Raw genomic sequence first — 15052 nt, 5'->3', positions numbered from 1 at the left:
TCTTTTAAGCAAGACATTTCCAAAAATAAGATTTAGTTGGTTTGTTTTTTTGGATTCACCAGGCAAATTTTAATTTGTACTCTGTCTTTTATACTACCAAATATTTTCAAAGGTTTATTAATATCTATGGTCATTTCCCCAAAACACTTTAATCTTTTTGAACTTTTAAATTATATTATCAACATACTGCTTATGAGAAATCCGATGACAACTACAATAATCATTTTAAATTATCTACTTTGATCCTTTCTGGCTTTCTAATTATACAATATTCCTGTAGTTTGTACCTCAAAAGGTTTGAAATATACCCACCTAATTATTGTCACTGCTTCAGGGAGGACTTAAGGAAGGGCAATTCTGTTTCAAATCAATTTAAAAGAGATGTCTTTTTTTTAAAGAGTCTCAGAATGGGACAAGAGTATAGAGCCTCCAAGCGATTACTTTAGTCAGGTATTTAAATGCAATCATGAGGCTCTGTTGTAAAAGTATTAGCTGATAAAACATATCCATGTTCAAATTAAGGCATAAAACCAAGTCCAAAGTTAAATATGAATGATGTTTGGAGTATTTGTCATTTTGAATTACCTGTCCTTTTGAATGTCAACTCATCTTTATCAAGACTCACGTTACACTTTCCCTTTTTCCTTCCACCTTACCCTACGCAGACTTCTATCAATAAACACTGCGTTACTTGTTAAGTATCTGTTCCATCTCTCTATCAGACTGTAAACTCCTGGAGGAAAGGGATCACATCATATTACTCTTGGTTACCCCAGTACCTAGCATAATATCTGGAACATAATAGACACTGGAAAAATATTTACAAAATGGAATGACTAAAATCTGGGATCTAAATGAATAAAATTTATAAAATAACTTCAATAATAAGTAAAGGCCATTATTTTTCCTTAGATTTTTATTAGTTTTCTTACTAAAAATGTTTAAAACCAACTTTAAAACATAATTTCATGAAGAAGTTACAGTAAGTCATTTTACTTCTCATTTCTGACTCTTAAATGCTAACAGCAAAGAGGAATTCAGCTTTTTCAAAATCACATTAAAAGATATTGTTTGGGTTAGTCATAAAATTGTTTTCAAGAAAAAAATCTTAGAAATTCTTTGTATTTCATATCTTGCATGGCAATCACATTATGAACCTCAGTATCCATAGGACATTGGTTCCACGACCTCTCGTGGATGCCAAAATCCACAGATGCTCAAGTTTTGTATATAAAATGATGTAGTATTTGCATATAACTATGCACATCCTCCTCTACACTTTAAATTCTATTATTTATCTGTTATATCTCTTCCTCTGTATTTTAAATTATCTCGACTAACAGTTATTTAAATGGCATTTATATTGCTAGATATTACATAGCAATAATATTATCTCTATTAACAGCTATTTACATAGCATTTATATGCTAGCTATTACATAGCCAAGAGTAAGGGGAGCTATGCAAAGCAAGAATATGGCACAAACTGAACTGCCATACATATCGAGGCTCTACTTTCTTGACAGCTTATTTGAGTAGGAGGAAATCAGGTATTATATTTTAGAAAAGCAAAAGAATGGGAAAGATCTATTAGTGAATCTGTGAATAATGCCACAGGAGTATGGAATTAAAACATTAACAACCAAAATATTTCTTAAAATCTTTCTATAAGGCTAAATTTGTTGGTATTTGTGACATAAAATTTTGTCCTTCAGTTCAGACATTTCTTTGTGCATTACGGAAAAATGGGTAGATACACAGTTAATTAGTTTTCAGTTATGAAGACAGAAATTGAGAGTAATAACCAAATGAACCCTATCTAGTAACACAACACTTTATACATATTTAATCATAATTTGGTGAGTGCATGCAAAATAATATTTAGAACCAATTAAAACAAATCCAATTATCATCATGCTTTTAAAAAGGACTATTTTTTAAAAATAGTAGTTGTACTACTACTATTACTACTGAGTTACTACTGAGTTACTACTGAGTCACTGAGTAACTACTGTTACTACTGAGTTAAACTAAGTACATCAATATTACATAAACATTAGAAGGTATTTCCAGAACATTTGAGTTTTTACAACCTTGTTTCAATGACAGAAAAGCAGCTCCCTAGTTTCTATTCAGGCAGGAATTTGTTTACTCTGCTTAGTTGAAATCAGAGCTAATGACTTTATTGGTTTTGAATAGCTCTAAAGTGTTCCCAATGCAAAGGCACTGGCTGTCTGGCCAGTCTCATATGGGCTACAACACATGAATTTGGGAAGTTTACTTTCCAAAAATATAAGTATTCATGTGGTATAAATGAAGTCCCATATATATACAACCTACATACACACATGACATTCTGAGGTAGTAATTCTCACTGTTGTAACCTCTTCAAGATATGAAGTCTATATAATCACATTAAAATACTGCCTTTGGGGTATGAATTAAGTTTAAATTGTCTACTGAGTTATATATCAGGGTTAAAGAAGTACTTTGTCTAGAAAACCTAAATCTTTAGTTATTTTTTGAAAGGAAAAATAACTTTATTATTCTTGACAAACATTATATATAAAGTACAATTGTGTTACTTCTCAAAACAATCATAAACATGTTAATTCACATTTTATATGTGAAGAACTGATTAATATTTACCTTAAAACATACAGCAAGCTAGTGACAAGATAAAGCAATTCGTTTGTCCCAGTGAGTCACAGTTCCTAAACATCCTACACCATATTACTCTATTCTTTCATCACTTCATAAACAATGGAGAATAAAGGAAAAAATTTAAAATCTAAAATGGGTTTCTATGTGGAAGAAGGTCAAAAATAGACAGCTATTACACAACCTTAGCTTGAGGTCAAATTCTACCTGATATGTGTGGGGGTTTTTCCATTAATAAATTTTTGCTCTCAAAAAACTGCTCAGAGAAAATCACAAGTCAATAGACTATAGAAAACAGAAGCTCAGTGAATACAGAAAATATAAGCTCAGTAAAAGCAGTACCATCCTCCTGAGAAATGAATACAAAAAAGAAAAAGCAGCCTTACTACAGCTAATCAAGGAAGAATAAAATGTTTCAAAACTCAAGCCACATGTAGAAGCAGATGGTCAAAAAGGAGAAATGTGTATTTGTATATAAATACCTTTAAATAAGATGAAATTCTAATAACTGCATAATTAGATATACTTAAATATCATTATACAATAGTTGATTTTTTTAACTTCCAAGCCTGTTAATCTTCAATAACTCAGGTTGCAGATGTGATATATTTAAAAATAATATTTACTGAGTACTTACAATGGAAAAGACACTCTTCTAAGTGCTTTATATATATTATATGCTATTGTTATCCCCATTTTACAGATAGAGCGACCAAGTAAAGTACAGAGAAGTAACTTGTCCAAGGTCACGCAGTAAATAAATAAAGAGCCAGAATTTAAACTCCAGGCATTCTAGCTCTAGGGAACCAGCCCTTATCCTCTATGCTATTCCGAATTTCTAAAGAATCTGAGATGGCTAACCAACTGTTTATATTTCCTTAAGTTTAACAATCAACTTAATTAGCACAATATTCTCAATACAAACCCAACCTACGTTATTCTCATATTTCCTCTTTCACGTAGGAAGGCATGAGGCACTTAGTATCATTAACCAAGGTTAAAGAAAGTAGTTTAAAAATGTTTCTCAAAGAATGAATGTCATTCTCGTCTTAAAACCAAAAGGAATATGCAACTACTATTTGTCAAATTTAAAAACTAAAATAAATTGTTTTTGAGACAAGGTCTCGCTCTGTAACCCAGGCTGGAGTGCAGTGGCCTAGTCATGGCTCACAGCAGCTTTGACTTCCCAGGCTCAAGTGATCCTCCCACCTCAGCTCCACAAGTAGCTGGGACCACAGGCATGCGCTACCACACTCAGCTAATTTTTTATTCTTTTCAGAGACAGGGTCTCACTATGTTGCCCAGGCTGGTCTCAAACTCCTGGGCTCAAGTATTCCTCTCATGCTGCCTCCCAAAGTGCTGGAATTACAGGCATGAGCCACCATGCCAAGCCAAAATAATTTGATTTAAAAAGAGCAAAATTAAATCTATGTTAACGATGGTTAACAAAGCTCCAACAATCCAGGCTCCCATTTTCTTGGCAAATAGATAGTTTCTAGAATATGAACTGAAGCTTATTCAGTCTTGTAGTTTTCATGTCTAGTACTAAGCAACTAACAGGTCACAAACTGCTACATAAAAAATGTTAGGGGTAATATACAGATATGGGGGAGGAGATAAACAGAGAAGTATCACTGTAGAATGAGAAAGTTCACACAAAACTTCTAGCACTATTAGGTTTGCTCATCTATAAAAGGGTCTAAGAATAGTCACTTAATGTTTTGAAAATTAATGACGGCAAAGAAAATATACCACAGAAATTATTTTGTTTTTTAATAAAGAATATTTCACTAAACCCGATACAGAAACCTCAAGAATTCATTAACTAATTTTGTTAATTAATTTTATTAACACCATATATCTATGCTCAGTAAGTGCAATTCTGAAGTTCCACAGGACTAATTCATTAAAATTATTATGAAAACTACACATATGTGACAAAATGAGTTTTGATATAGTACAAAGGCAATTCAATTGAGAACAGGTAGTCTTTTCAACAAATGGTGGCAGAGCAACTGGACATACCTGTGGGAAAAAGTAGACTTCTACCACACTACCCACCATATTCAAAAATTAACTAGAAATGGATCAAAGACCTAAATTAAGACATACAACTAAAAAACTTCTAGAAGAAAATTTAAGGGAAAATTTCTGTAACTTTGGATTAGGCTAGGATTTCTTAGATACAACACCAAAAACACAATTCATAAAAGAAAAAAAAAACTTATAAACTGGACTTTGCTAAGATGAAAAACATCGACTCTTTGTTAAGAGAATGAAAAGACAGACCACAGAATGGGAAAAATATTTGGAAATCGATATTTAATAAAGGACTTGCATTTGGAATATAAAGAATTCTCAAAATTCAATAATAAGAAAACAACCCAATTTGAACAATTTCAAAAATTTTGAAAAGACAACTCATCAGAGAATATATACGGATGGCAAATAAGCATATGAAAATATGCTTAGCAACATGTGTCATTAGGGAAATGCAAGTTAAAATCACAATTAGATACCCCTACACTCCAATTAGAATAGCCAATTTTTTTCACTTAATCTGACAACACTAAGTGCTAACAAGTATTCAGAGCAGCTGGAATTCTCATACACCAACCTCACTCCTAAGTGTTTACCCAATATAAGTGAAAAGTTATGTCCAAACCGAAATTTTCACACAAATGTGTATAATGGCTTTATTCATAATCACTAAACACTGGTAACAACCCAAATCCAAATGTCCTTCAACTTATTAATGAACAAATCAACTGTGGTACATTCACATAACAGAATAGTGCACAGCAATAAAAAAGAAAGAACTAATGATATATACAACATCATGAATAAAGACCAAATAAAATCAAATTAATATTGTTTATAGATGTGAAGTTGCTGAATGACCATGTCTTTTTTGAAAATCCATATTGACTGACCTCCCTTAAGAGATTCTATAAGTATTCACTTATTCCAACATAATTTCTCTACACATGATAAACACAATAAATGTTTTGATTGTGCCAGGTCTAGAGTTACTCTTCTCCATCTGTAAAATAAAGTACAAAATCAAACACAAATTATTTTACATATGTTCTGTCATTCTTGTATATGTCTCTATAATCAACATATGGTTTTCTGTATATGCCCATGTAAGTTTGAAATGGAATTGTTTCCAACAGCATTCATTTATCACAGCATCTACTCCAGGTGAACAATCAGGAATGCAAAATATTTTTTATCAAATCAGACCTAATGGTTTATCTATTTCCCTTAATTTTGAATTTTGACTATTCTCAATTAGTACAATTTCTTTAACACATACACCAAACCCCTCTCATGATGCTGTATTTAAGAAAAACTAAAAGTCATTTGAAACCTAACATTCAGTCCACATTTCCCCTCATATGACATTTTTCTCCTTTGTTTTCTGAAGTTTTGTCCACTCTGATCCTTTAAGTAGAGTAATAAATCCCTATACCTCAACTCTCATCAAGCTTATGATTTTTAGGATAATTCATGTTCCATTTTCACTTATGCCTTAATGACTAATTTCAACTGTAGTAATTGAAAATAGCAAAAATGTTTTATGTAATAATTTCCCCAGAATCTTCAGAAAGTGTAAATTTTAAGTTCTGCTTTTTTGAAAACGGTAGCAAATTTCCCCCTAAAATTTCCTTAGATTTTAGAAACTGATCTTCATCTTTATTTTTTTAGTTTTTGCATTTTTTCTCAAAATTCAGTTGAGTGTATTTGTGTGGCTCCATTTCTGTGTACTCTATTCTGGTCTACTGATCTATGCATCTATTCTTCCATTGATACCACATTGTCTTTATTATAGTTACATAGTAAAACTTAATATCCAATAGAGTAATTCCTTATTTTATTCTTCTTTTTCAAAACTGTTCCAGAGTTTCTAGGTCTTGTACTTTTACATACACATTTTAGAATATGCTTGTCTGTTTACAAAACAAAACAAAAAAACAGATTTGCTGGGATTTTGTTGACATTTATTTAACTTAAATAGACAGGCATGGCTATTGAATCAGCACATCTGACTGCTGATCTAATATGGTTGCTAACAACTTATCTATATTCTCTCCTTATTTTCAATATTGTCCTTAGTGGGGAGATAGCAATGTATAGAGGAAAAAGCATGAATTTAAAATAATCTAGTTTCAAATTCCAGACATACTTCCCACTAACTTGCATGTATCTTTCTATTCTGTTAAAAAGACACAACTGTCTTACCAAGATGTTTCGAAGAGTGAATAAAACTGAGATAATCTATGATGCATCTAGTACTAGCTGGTACATAGTTCATGCTCAATAAATGCTATATCTCTTTCTCCCTTAAGATTCGATACTTTTAAATGGAATGGATTCCAACATTTTTTCAGGTTAAAAAAATTTGTATTGGGTGTTTAAATTGCTATATTTCCTCTTAAAGTTTGTCTTTAATCACTTTACAGGAGAGGCAGAGGGATCCATAGTAATAATTACCCATGGGTTTTGAAATTTTTTGTTAGAGATGTAATGGGATATTTGTCATTCAAAACAGTCACTATCTCCTTACTTAGCTATTAAAATGGGTGAACAAGTAATTTAACCTCTTAGTTTTATGGTCAAACTATATGCAAATTAGCTACGGTGCTAAAATTTTGTTTTTAATGCTACTGGAAAAGCAAATTCCTCAAAACTAAACAGCAAGAACATACACGACAGTTCAAACAACCCCATTTGGCTCCAGTCATATCTTAAAACAACAACAAAATAAAACACACAGAAAAATATCACAATTCAAAGATAATTTACTGTAGAGCTAATTGCTAGCTTAAAAATTAATATTCTTTGTTTTCCTATTGAATAGTGACAACTATGTGACTATTTCTCTTTTTACTTTGGCCTAGAGCTGTGGTTTTTAACCCTGGCTGTGCATCATAAGCAACTGGGGAATCTAGATAAGTTAAATGTGAATCTCTGAGTGGAACACTGGCATGGATAATTTTTTTAAACCCCCAGGTAAACACATAATACACAGTCAGAGTTGAGAAAAACCAGCTAAGGAAACTCAGGGTCAAATTTATAATTCAACTGTATTTTAAACATGTCGTAGACCCTTACGGCCTGCTTATTTGTGTTCTATTTTATTCTTCACTCCCTACCCTCCAGCCTTTTCATATATCTCCTACTTTGTTTTCCCTTATCCTCAATATCAAAATAGTTATCAGATTATATTTCCCATATACTATCTCAAATACTTGGTGAAATGAAGCAAATGACAAGTAACACACATGCACTCTACTCCACCCTCCCTCTTTCTCTGTCTCTTCTCTTCCCCACTCTCTATCTCTCTCTCTCTCTCTCTCTCTCACACACACACACACACACACACACACACACACACGTGCACACAAAATTACAGCAGGACATGTTTCTAAAGTAGAGATACAGATTAAAATCTAGCAGTGAAATCAGTTACAGAATGTCTCCCAGGGCAATTTAGAAAACATCTCTTATCTGCAAAAGCCAGCTTCAGCTCAGCTCTCTAAATCTCTCTCCCATTCAACTCCTTTCCCACCTAAAAACAAACAAAAATAAAGAAAATACACACACACAAAAAAAATTATCGGCAGGAACAGTAAATAATCCTTGGAAATAACATAAATGAATAAACATTACATAGCAAAATCTGACAAAGTACTGAAAGGCTTATACCTCAAGATTCCCAGTGCTTACCAAATCTTAAGAAGTGTTGCTACATACAATGGTGGCACCAAGAAAGAAATTACAGGAAGGAAAAAAAATCTTGCATTTCCTCATCAAAATTCTAGACGAGAGAGTAGGTACTAAAACAATATGGCCCAGAAAAGCAACTACACTATCAGTAGGTCTTATTATGGAACACAGAGGTAATGATTAGCTCTCTTGATGAACTAATCAAGGTAGGGAAATACAGAGGCCCTGCCCCGAGGAACTGACCTGAATATTTCCAGATCAGACTGGTTTAAAGAAAGATTGATTTGGAGGAACTGAGAAGGCACCTGTGGCAGGGAGGGGCCACTGTCCTCTGACTCCTCCCTGCTTGTCTATTCCAAATAAACCTGGTGAAAGCATACAAAAAATACAGATGTCCCTGCTCTCTTTCTACATTCCAGAAATAAGTAATGGTCACTATTTTCAGAATAGGACTCTGTACTCATGGCTGCTGACTATTTAAGATGAACATTGGTGAAACAAGAATTACAGGCCTAAGGCCCATTTAAAAAGAATAAAAAAATGTTTTAGCTAGTAATAAGCGTATTCACCTTTGGTAGTAAAGAATTTAAGCATTCTAAGCACGATCAGAAATCTTCAGAGTGGAGTGCTATTATTCAATACAATATTAGAAAGGGGAGAGTTCATTTTAGCTTTCTATCTCCCTATACTACAAACATCTATTGATTTTTGTATTAGTCTAGTGGCTAATATAGAGACTTATATTGGCAGGCATGCATTAAATACCTGTTACATTGAATTAATTCCTACCAGGACGCTTCTAATCTCAGTTGTTTGTTATTTCTTCTTACTTTCCAACATCCAATCATTTACCAAATTGTAACTATTCTACCTCTGCCAGGTCTCTCCCATCAGTCATCTCTTTTCTACCCTTTCTGTACTAGTTCAAAAATCTCACTACTACTTCTACTAACACAATAGCCTCCTAGCTGGAATTCCCCACCTTCCATATCTCCCCCATTCTTCACTACCATCAATTATTTTTCAAAGCACAAATCTAATGTCACTCATATTCTCAAAAACCTTCAGTGACTCCTATTTATGAGATAAAATTGAACCCTTAAACTTGCTTAAAAAGTCCCATTCAACCTGGGCCTAACCTACCTTCAATACATTCCTTATCTTATTTCTCACTATATCCCCCCTCCCATATCACAGACTTGTAACAGTATCAGACTCTTCCTTCTTTCAGAACATTTCCATGCCTTTTCTTATATTGTCCCCATCCACGTGAAATATGCTCCTTTCATCTGTGAAAATATTACCATTTTCTAATGCCCTGCTCAAATTCCACCTCCTTCACAAAGGTTTACCAGATCCATTCCTAAACCACCACCACCACATCACCACCACCACCACCCCATTGTTGATAATCTTGTGCCTTCTACAATAACAATTTCCATACATGCCTGTCTAACTACCTGAATGTAAACCTGTGGGGGTAACGTAAGCATTTCACATTACAGCACTATGTACAGCACTGCCTTGTACTCAATAAATGCTTCATGAATTGAACCAATACCTACCATGACAAGAGTTCAGAATTTTTAAAAATATTAAAATTTTCAATGAAACATCTCATCAGCCAGATACAATAAATGAAATTATCTGTCTATTCTTATCCTTCCAGTGTTTCTAAATATAACTTTGTATTTAATCCCTGGATCACCCTATCTGTGATTACAAACATTCACAGTGAGAACACCACTATACTTAGATGAAATGATCAAATTTAGGAAGGGTTCTTAAGAAAAACTGCTTACGAAACGGAAAGTCATGGCCATGGTTATCTGAATCCCAGGATTTTAACATAGATAACAATAGTTCAGAGTTTAGGGGCATGGAAAGAGGCATGATGGCTGTGGGAAAAGAGAAGGAACTATTGTGTACTAGAGACTATGTGCAAAACATCTTGCTAAGTTTATTAAACCCAGCACTGAATTTTCTTTACAAAACAACTCTTGAAGATGGTTTTTTCTCCAACTTATAGATAAAAAAAGTGAGGTTCAGAAAGGTTAGGTAACGTGGATTGTGTCACACCATGAGTATGGCATGGAGCTCAGACAAGAACTCAGATTTACCTGCCTTCAAAGCTGTTCTTTCCTCTATCACTATAGGGTCTCATGAGAATTAATTAAAACTAGAAGTTTTTCCCAAATTGGTTTTATCAGTAAACTACATACTCTCAAAACTAATTTGCTTAGACAGGCATGGTTCTGAGCACCTGTAGTCCCAGCTACTCGAGAACCTGAGGCATGAGGATTGTTTGAGTCCAGGAGTTCGAGGCCAGCCTGGACAATGGGCAATGACATAGAAAGACCCTGACTTGAAAAATAAATAAATAAATAAAAACTAACTTGCTTAAACAAAAACAGCATTGCTAAAGAAATAATATAAAAGTACTAGATGTTTACTATGATATGAAATGTGAAAATTCTATAATCAACTCGATAAGGAAGCACTTAGTTCCTCACCAAAAAACAACTAAGCGGACAAACTGTAACATGCATGGCATTAAATCATGAAAAGTTCACATTAGTCAAATAGGTTGTTCTTTATGATCCTTGCCCAGGAATGACCCATCCCATCTCAAGTAAAATCTCTTTCTTGATCCTGACAGAATCCAGTCAAAAGCTAAAATTGTGACTGCATGAGGGGTGATGCCCTTTGAAGTTCCTATTCCCAGTAGACTTGATTGAGACAGTCCCTGCAAGAGCTCTCACAACCAGTTTCTTGCTTACCCTATTTCCCCTCTTCTAAGAACTCTCTTCCCAGAAACCAAAAGATTCCAGGTTTCCCCTTCTCAGGCCCATTCTCCTCCTCTCACTGGGATCAAGCTAATTATTGGTTGAAAACTGACACATTTCACCATAGAACAATTTTACAAACAGTGGTTAGGCTCGGCATCATTATACCTCGCTATTGTGTACTGATCTAAAAATGTAAGTAGCCTTGATAAGTTTTTCCTGTGGGAAAACATGTTAAGAGTCTCAAACAACCAATTTACACACTTCTGAATGGTAATTCAAAGGTTAACAACTGTCCATGCAAGCAAGACAGGTAAAAGATACAAAAAGACTCCAAAATATATGGTATTGTCTATAATCTTTAATCTTACCAGATTCAACACACACAGAAATGGACGGAAATTATTTCTTTTGACATTAAAGTTAACAGATTCTTACCTACATTTTCTTTAAGGATTCTAACACATTTTAAAAATATATATTCTACAACAAAAACACTCTTAGTCCTAAAATTATCACGATTGAGGGTTGTAGACCTTGTACTCAAAATTAGCATTTCTAAAGCCAACATCAACAAATTTGTAATTAAAATAAATATAAATTATCAAAAGTAAACTTGTTTACTTCTTATCAAAAGAATATAATTAAAAACAAACAAACTCTTCTAAGTACTAAGTGGGTCTGTTCAAATGTAGCATTTAGTTTTCACCTAGAATATTTTTTATTAAGTAACTTGCAGGGTTAAATCTAACCAATCATAACTGTTTTAGAGAAAGAAGGCAGAAATACTATCTTCACCACATTACCTTCACCTTTCGTTTTACTTCATAGGGATTAACAATTTCCACTCGAGTATTTTTCCAAATTGCTGAGGTAGAGAGACCCATTGTTAAATCTCTACAATACCTAAAACATACTGCAAACAATAAAAAAACCATATGTGGTAATTACAATTTAAAACATACTACATTCAAAGTTAACAGAAATAATAAAATAGTAGGCATGCAAAAGGCTTCCCACCTCCCATCCCATCCTTATAGGGCAAAGCATTTAACTGTTTTTATAAACTAAATGCCTATAACTCTAAGTTCTGTAAGTTACATACATGAATAAAACAAAGTTCCTCTCCCCTTCAATAGACTTGCTAGACAATTGTGCAGTTAGCATTCCCACATTTCAACAAGAAAGGAACACCTATTCATTTATCTTGTTCTTACGAGATGTAAAATATTAAAATGTATATTGGAATTGCTTGGTTTACTAGTAAAATATTTCCTATAAGTATAGAGGGTTCAGATTTAGGGTATTTCTGAATTTATTTCCACTACATTCCTTACCACATCCTATTCTAGCATGTAATCTTTACCCCAGTTTAGTTGATAAACAACAAAAAAATTTAAAGAAAAAAAAAAGGTAATCATACAACAGCCAAATGTGTATTTTTTTTTTAATGGACCAAGTACTTGAAGAAAAGTTGCACCCTTTAGATGTCGAGGATTGAGAGTCTTACCTCAAAATATCCTACTGTGAATCAATTTCACCAACTATTTTTAGGAGGTGTATGGTGGCCTCTACTGGAGTAGTACGCAGTCGATTAAGTTATCAGAAAAGGATCCAACTTTCTATCACAAAAGACACGTTTTTGTGTTTAAATGCTGCCCGCTTTTATAACAATTAAAACAAAGCACCTGTGTACATCTAAGTTCTCACTGCACAGCTGACCAAAGCCCAACCAGAACAGTTTCAGAGGTAAGAAGAGTGGGAAGAGAGGTGAACCAAAATATTTTGGTTGAACCTCGCTAAGTCTTACCAAAGATTCGACTTATTTATGAGGGCTGGGGTTTACTTTGCGTCTTCTTTTACAGACCAACGGGGCGGGGACAGGGGTTGTGGAAAGGAGAAGGGGCGGAGCAAGAGTGCAGTAGAATCAAGGGGACCTGAGAGGAAGCAGTAGAACATCACCTGAAACCTGGCGACTGGAGATAGGTCGCCAGTGTATCTCGACATGGGTCATTACAAGGAACCATAACAAGCCACAGAGAAACGAGAAAGCTGTTACCAGGGAACACTCGTGCCTATGTGCAAATGTCCCCAGAGTTACTTAGTCACCTTGGTGTGTTTGTTGCACTGGGTTCGTAAAGCGCCCGGGGTTCAACAGCGAGCTGGAGTCCGCAGCTGTCCCCCAAAATGTTCCCAGCCAGCAAACTAGGCGCGGCGGAGAAAAAGGGACGCGCGGAGTCAGGCACAGCACCCCGCCAGTCCCCCAGTTCCCCTTCGGGTCGGAAAGTGAAGAAACTTAGTCACAACAACTCTGGCGTGGCCCGCCAGGCAGGCGCTCCGCCCAAGGCCGAGCCCGGGCCCAGGCTGCACTCACTCCGCATGCCCGAGCCCGCCGTCTCATCCCCGCCCGCTCCCCAGCGAAAGGGCAGTGGAGGCAGCATCTAGGGGGCTTGCCCGGGAGCCCGCTTCCCGGCCCCACGCCTCTCCTCTCTCGGTCCCCAGCCAAGGTCTTGAGGGGAAGGAGGCGGGGGTTGGCTCCAGCCCGTCTCGGCCACCACACTAACCTCGCCGCTGCTCGCGCCGCCGCCGCTGAACACTTCCATTTCTCGGTCCCAGGGCTCGTCCTGAGGAGCGAATGGTAGCATCTCCCCTTCAGGAGCACTCGAACAGGAGCTGCCGCCTACCGCTGGCGCAGCCGCGCATCCTGTCTATTGAACTGGCTCGCCGCCGCCGCAGCGACCCCCAGCCCCGCCTTCAGCGACCGCTGCCCTCGCCGCCGGGTCTCTCAGAGGCTGGGAGCAGGGGGTCGCCGCCGCCGCCGCCCGGTGATTCCCATAGAGAAGACAACTCTGTGCTGCCTCTCCGAGAGCTGCCGCTCGGCTCGCGCTCACCACTGCCACCACCACGACGGCCGCTCGGTGGTGACTCCCCCCAACACCCCGCTTTCTCGGGTCCCCTCCCCGCTCCCTGCTCTGTCAATATGGCGGCAGCGGCGGCGTTACCTGTGCGGCGCCTGGACCCCCCCCACGGCGGCGGCAAAGCGGCGTCACCCAAACGTCAATGGAGATTCCCCAGCCTGGGGTGAAGGGGGCGGGATAGAGGGGCGGGGTGGATGCGGAGGACCGCGTGGTGGGTGGTGGGATAGAGCGGGGGGGTGCTGGGCTGAGGAGACTGCTGAAGAGTAGTAAAAGCCCCTGGTAGCGCCTCGGTAAACCGGCCCGCTCCACGGAGCATGCGCAGCACTCTTCACACATGCTCAGCAGGCCCTCTCAAGTCCACGGAGCAGCGCTGCTGGCGGGCGGTAGGATTCTCAAAAAGGATGCTGGAACTGGAGGACCCTCCCGAGCACTTGAGGAGTCAGGGGCAGGGTAGGACTCCAAGAGTATCTCTTTGCAGGGCTTACGAAAAGCAGGTGTCTTATATGCCAAACCACGCCCATTTCAATACTTAGTGACAAATACTAGGGCGGGGATTTTAGTACATCATACATTATCCTCCTAGGAGGTAAAGGCAGGATAACCCCCGTTTAAAAAAGAATAAATATGCCTGTCCTCCCTACCCCCCACCTCACTTGTCCCTCTCAGGATGCTCCCGCTGGTTACCCTCACACTATTGATGACACACAATGCTACTCTTCTTCACACATGCACACACACAGGCAAACATATGCCACTTAATGGACTCCACTTGTGGCAACAAAGGCATGATTCCGAAGCTTGCCCATCCTCCAGTCCCCTCTGAGAATATTGCGTCTGTAGTAACAATAATCATAATTTTTACTACTTTCTTCAAAGCGAGCTTTACTACTTGGCTACTCTAAGCCACACACTGTATTGGGAGCTGGCGATATAACAGAGATAAAGTACAATATTA

At 37.0% G+C, this 15052-nt stretch overlaps 1 protein-coding gene across 6 annotated transcripts in view; it reads right to left on the bottom strand.

Moving 5' to 3' along the window:
• LOC105483642 (ribosomal protein S6 kinase A6) overlaps positions 1-14120 on the bottom strand; it is a 130294-nt gene extending 116174 nt beyond the window's left edge. Inside the window, exons 1-2 of one of the 6 annotated variants that reach the window (XM_011744598.3) lie at positions 13744-13808; positions 11986-12095 (exon numbers count right to left, since the gene is read on the bottom strand). In XM_011744598.3, coding sequence (XP_011742900.1) covers positions 11986-12066 — 81 coding nt within the window. In that variant the 5' untranslated portion in view covers positions 12067-12095; positions 13744-13808. Of the gene's footprint in view, positions 1-5593; positions 7977-11985; positions 12096-12689; positions 13321-13743 lie in introns of those variants that run through there. The other 5 variants (XM_071088617.1, XM_011744603.3, XM_071088618.1 and 2 more) reach the window with 5 other exon arrangements.
• Positions 14121-15052: the final 932 nt, after the last annotated feature.

Source organism: Macaca nemestrina, chromosome X, assembly GCF_043159975.1.
Source record: "Macaca nemestrina isolate mMacNem1 chromosome X, mMacNem.hap1, whole genome shotgun sequence".
Taxonomy (NCBI): domain Eukaryota; kingdom Metazoa; phylum Chordata; class Mammalia; order Primates; family Cercopithecidae; genus Macaca; species Macaca nemestrina.
The sequence above is the reverse complement of the archived record's forward strand: the minus strand, read 5'-3'. Positions and strand labels throughout refer to the sequence as shown.